Source organism: Frankliniella occidentalis, unplaced genomic scaffold, assembly GCF_000697945.3.
Source record: "Frankliniella occidentalis isolate FOCC.00 unplaced genomic scaffold, Focc_3.1 Scaffold90, whole genome shotgun sequence".
In the NCBI taxonomy this organism is placed as follows: Eukaryota; Metazoa; Arthropoda; class Insecta; order Thysanoptera; family Thripidae; genus Frankliniella; species Frankliniella occidentalis.
In genome coordinates, this window is record NW_026267219.1 from 970,610 (window position 1) to 974,874 (window position 4,265).

Consider the following 4,265-nt stretch of genomic DNA (forward strand, 5'->3'; position numbering starts at 1 on the left):
GGGGGGGGGCGAGAGGAGACACTGCCGGCGATGTTCGAACTTTCCGAGTCTCTTGTTCTAACCTCCCGGGCGGCCTGCCCTATGTTCCAGCCAGACAGCAGAGACTACATCGGCTTCGCGACGCTGCCGGAGCAGGTGCACCGCAAGTCCGTCAAGCGCGGCTTCGACTTCACGCTGCTCGTCGTAGGCGAGTCCGGGCTGGGCAAGTCCACGCTCGTCAACAGCCTGTTCCTCGGCGACCTCTACAAGGACCGCAAGATCGCCGAGGTTGGAGGTGAGTCAAACGCGTGCCGTGGTGGTTGGAGGGGGACAAAACAGAAACAAGACGAAAAACTAGTCAAACTGAACGCCTCTTTTTCTTTTCAGAGAGACTCGAGAAGACGACCCAGATTGAAAAGAAGAGCATGGACATCGAGGAGCGCGGTGTCAAACTTCGACTCACCATCGTCGACACACCTGGTAAAGCGTTGAGATAGTGCAGATAACATGTGATACAAACACGCTCCAATGGTGAAGCGCACCCGAGACCGAGCGCTCTGCGCGGTGCGTCGGCGGCGACACGGCTGAGGGTAGGCAACCCAACCGACGCCCGAGTCACGCCGCGGCTGCCTGGCCGGCGGCGGGCGCACGGGCCGCGCCGCGTTGTCGCACCAGCCGCTATCAGAGCAGAGAGCCGGCCGGTTGAACAGCCGCAAAAGAAACAGAGCAAAACTACGGGGGAAGGGGAGGGAAGGGGGCACCGCGTCCAATTAAACAATCTGTTGCGCAATCGGAGGCAGGCTGCTGCTGTTTCTTGTACTGCTACAGTTTCTGATACTGATGCTTATTTTCCACGCGTTTCTGCAGGTTTCGGCGACGGCATAAACTGCGAGGAGTCGTGGAAGGCGTGCGTCAACTACGTGGACGAGCAGTTCCGGCAGTACTTCACCGACGAGAACGGCCTGAACCGCAGGAACCTGCAGGACAACCGGGTGCACTGCTGCCTGTACTTCATCCCGCCCTACGGCCACGGCCTCCGGCAGATCGACCTCGAGTTCATGCGCCGCCTGCACCGCAAGGTCAACATCGTGCCCGTCATCGGCAAGGCCGACACGCTCACGGAGAACGAGGTCATTAAGCTCAAGAGGCAGATACTTGCGGACATCGAGGAGCACAAGATACAGGTAAACGCAGAACTCACGTTTTGTTTAAGTGCGGGATTTTATTTTTTCGGGGCTCATGGCCTCTCTAAATGCACTCGTGCCTTTGTCCTTAGATCTACCAGTTCCCCGACTGCGACTCGGACGAGGACGAGGAGTTCAAGACGCAGGACCGCGAGCTCAAGGCTTGCGTCCCCTTCGCCGTGGTGGGCTCCAACACCGTGCTGGAGGTCGGCGGCAAGAAGGTCCGCGGCCGCCAGTACCCATGGGGAGTGGTGGAAGGTACGTTTAGGCTTAGGGAGGGAGGGGAAGGGGCGAGTCGCTTCCTACTACTTCCGATACAAACACCTACAAAACCGTCAGTCGACATCCGCTTATCAGTCTGTCTGGCTCTCGCAGGCCAAAGAAAAATAAATAGAAAAGATAACACTGTATGGCCTTCAAAATTCTTTTCAATGCCAAGGCCTTTTCACAGAGCAATGCTCTCTATTTCACCTCTGTTTTTTTGCCCTTTCCAGTGGAGAACCCGAAGCACAGCGACTTCAACAAGCTCCGCAACATGCTCATCACCACCCACATGCAGGACCTCAAGGACGTGACCGAGGACGTGCACTACGAGAACTTCCGCGCGCAGTGCATCTCCCAGATCAGTCAGCAGGCCATCCGGGAGCGCGCGCCGGGCTCCAAGCTCAAGAGGGACTCGGTGATCAACGACGGCGTGATCACGGAGACTGACCGGCTCTTGATCCAGAAGGACGAGGAGGTAAATAGAGACGACTCGAAAGTGACGCGGATATAAGTAGCTCACATTGACTCATGATCTCCGATTCTTTCTTTCAGATAAGACGCATGCAGGACATGCTCGCACAAATGCAAGAGCAGCTCAAGCAAACGGGAAATAAGAGAGACAGTGTTGTCAACGTCTAAGAGTGAGGTCGGAATCGGTTGGTGCATGTGGTTGTACCTAACTTAAATAGATTCTAATATTTATAATATTCATTTATTATGACGTCCGTGACGGACGAAAACTCGTGATATAACAAAAGTACATGTAAATAGCAGATCGTAGCTTATATTTGATCGAATCGTTCAGTGTCAACTGTCGGTCGCAGAAGCTGGCATGGAAACTGTCACATCTTTTTATCTGTTTGGATGATATAATTTTCATGGCAGCTTTTGGGCGGCGAAGGGAACGTAAATGGTGCGATAAGTAGTTGTTCTGGGTTTTAAATAGAGCATATCCCATTACAGTTACCCCATTCGACAATGTCTTAGAATTTTTCACTTTTTATGTAGTTATCATTTTATGAGAGAATACATTTCATATTATTCCAGTCCGCATTGGTGTAGAAATATTGTGTACCTCCCCGTATTGTCCCGAGGGCAGTTTCAGTATTGTTAAGTTCCATTGATGATAACCTCGTGAAGGAGTGTGGGGACCTTCTGCCTGTATCAGTATTCTGTTGTTACATTGTAGGACTGTACAGGGTTCTGTAAGCTTCCTGCTGGTTGCCATCTCGTTAGTTCATGGCTGAACTCGCATCGAGACTGACGTGTTTCTTATGTTTCTACAAAGCACTGCCTCAAAGTTATTGCAAAAGTAAACATACTTTAACATTTGTCATTAAGGAGAAAACGGGTTAAACCAAAATCAAATCTACCAGGGACGAATTAATTTAAACCATATACTCTCAAACTCACACATCTAAAGTTACCTACTCTACTTACACTAGCGTTTGTTGTCTACGAGCACAACTAACCACACCAGAGTCATGAAATGACTAGATATGTACTAACTTACTGAACCAAATAGTTTCTTTGTGATCTCATCGTGTTCTTAGAACACTTATATGCGACAATTTTTGTAGTTTTCTTGACTCAAACTTTGTATAACGCTGATGTAAATAAACTTTTCTGATCGAGCCCAGGTCAATTTTGTTGCGTTTACTTTCAATTCCGTATCCAGCAACGAAACGAACCTCACCTTTATCTGCCTTGTCGAGGGCCATGTCAGCGAAGTCTTTATCGAAAAGATAACACTTTGGGGCAGGTAATGTCTCGTTGGTGCGCATTGCTTTTGTTTCAGTCAAATCCAGTTTGCGGCACCGCCAACTCGCCTTCGGAGTAAGCAGGTAAGCACGAGGGTTGAGGGTTATAAGTAGCACTGTACCAGTGGGCTTATTTAACCCGCTCACATTTGTAGTTATGTTGTACTGCACGTCTAGTGGTGGAAGGGGGACTGTCGGTCACGGGGCAATTTGGCAAAGGCTAGCCGAGCTGTTATTTTTCCGAGCGGCAACTGCAACGGCAGCCAATGAGGAGGCGGGTGGAGGTCACGTGAGTGGCGGGCATGGTGGAGGGAGATCTCTCTCTACCGTGGCTTTGTGTAAGGTGCGCTCGGGTATTCCCGCCGCCCAAAGCTGAACAGAACAGGTGTAGTAAAGAAGGTGAGTCCAGGAACATGTTCTCATTGTTTAAACGAAGGTCCAATACATTTATTATGTCCACGTAGCAGTGATAGAGTGCTTAATTCAGTGAAATTATTCGTTGGAAATTTTTATGCCAGAAACACGAAAATAGGCTGGCGAGGATGCATTCAAATTTGAAAGGTGTGTTCACAAAATCTGTGTTTCCAATCGTCGATCGTCTGGTCGGTGCATGTAATGTAATGTGTACTTTCGTACCCTCCAAATCGTTAGTAAGGCCCGAGTTGTCGTTTGTAGCGCAAAACAAAGTAAGGTTAAGTCGTGCAGACGTGGACCAATAGCATGATGCAAGACGCATAGACCCTTTCAGCGCTCCCACGGTCCCCCCACACCAGCGGCGCGTCGCCTAGCAACGCGATCCAAACAAACCAAGGTGCGCCGCCGGGCGGTCCAGCGCGCTGGCTGCGCACCTCGGTTTGTTTGGATCGCGTTGCTAGGCGACGCGCCGCTGGAGTGGGGGGACCGTGGGAGCGCTGAAAGGGTCTATGGCGCCGGCGGAGCGGCAGCGGCCTCACCTGCCTCACCTACAACAGCCACCGCCGCGCCGCCGTAGCCCGGTACTTTCAAATCGCGCCGCTCATTAATCTGCGCTTCCGTTGCCCAGGCGGTCCAAGCTTTCGGTAGACCTCATACTTAAAAA

At 51.1% G+C, this 4,265-nt stretch overlaps 2 protein-coding genes across 3 annotated transcripts in view; both read left to right on the forward strand.

Annotated features, from left to right (window-relative positions):
* Positions 1-59: 59 nt before the first annotated feature.
* On the forward strand, positions 60-3,072 carry LOC113215324 (septin-4). Its single transcript, XM_026434936.2, has 6 exons — positions 60-274; positions 367-459; positions 847-1,163; positions 1,256-1,421; positions 1,658-1,902; positions 1,980-3,072. Exons 1-6 carry the CDS (start codon positions 82-84, stop codon positions 2,064-2,066), a joined length of 1,101 nt encoding a protein of 366 aa, XP_026290721.2. The 5' UTR covers positions 60-81; the 3' UTR covers positions 2,067-3,072.
* Positions 3,073-3,139: 67 nt separating this feature from the next.
* The window catches only part of LOC113215325 (uncharacterized), a 30,718-nt gene continuing 29,592 nt past the window's right edge, over positions 3,140-4,265 (forward strand). Inside the window, exons 1-2 of one of the 2 annotated variants that reach the window (XM_052269348.1) lie at positions 3,176-3,271; positions 3,365-3,586. The gene's annotated coding sequence lies outside the window, so the exon portion shown is untranslated. Of the gene's footprint in view, positions 3,272-3,364; positions 3,587-4,265 lie in introns of both variants that reach the window. The other variant, XM_026434939.2, reaches the window with a different exon arrangement.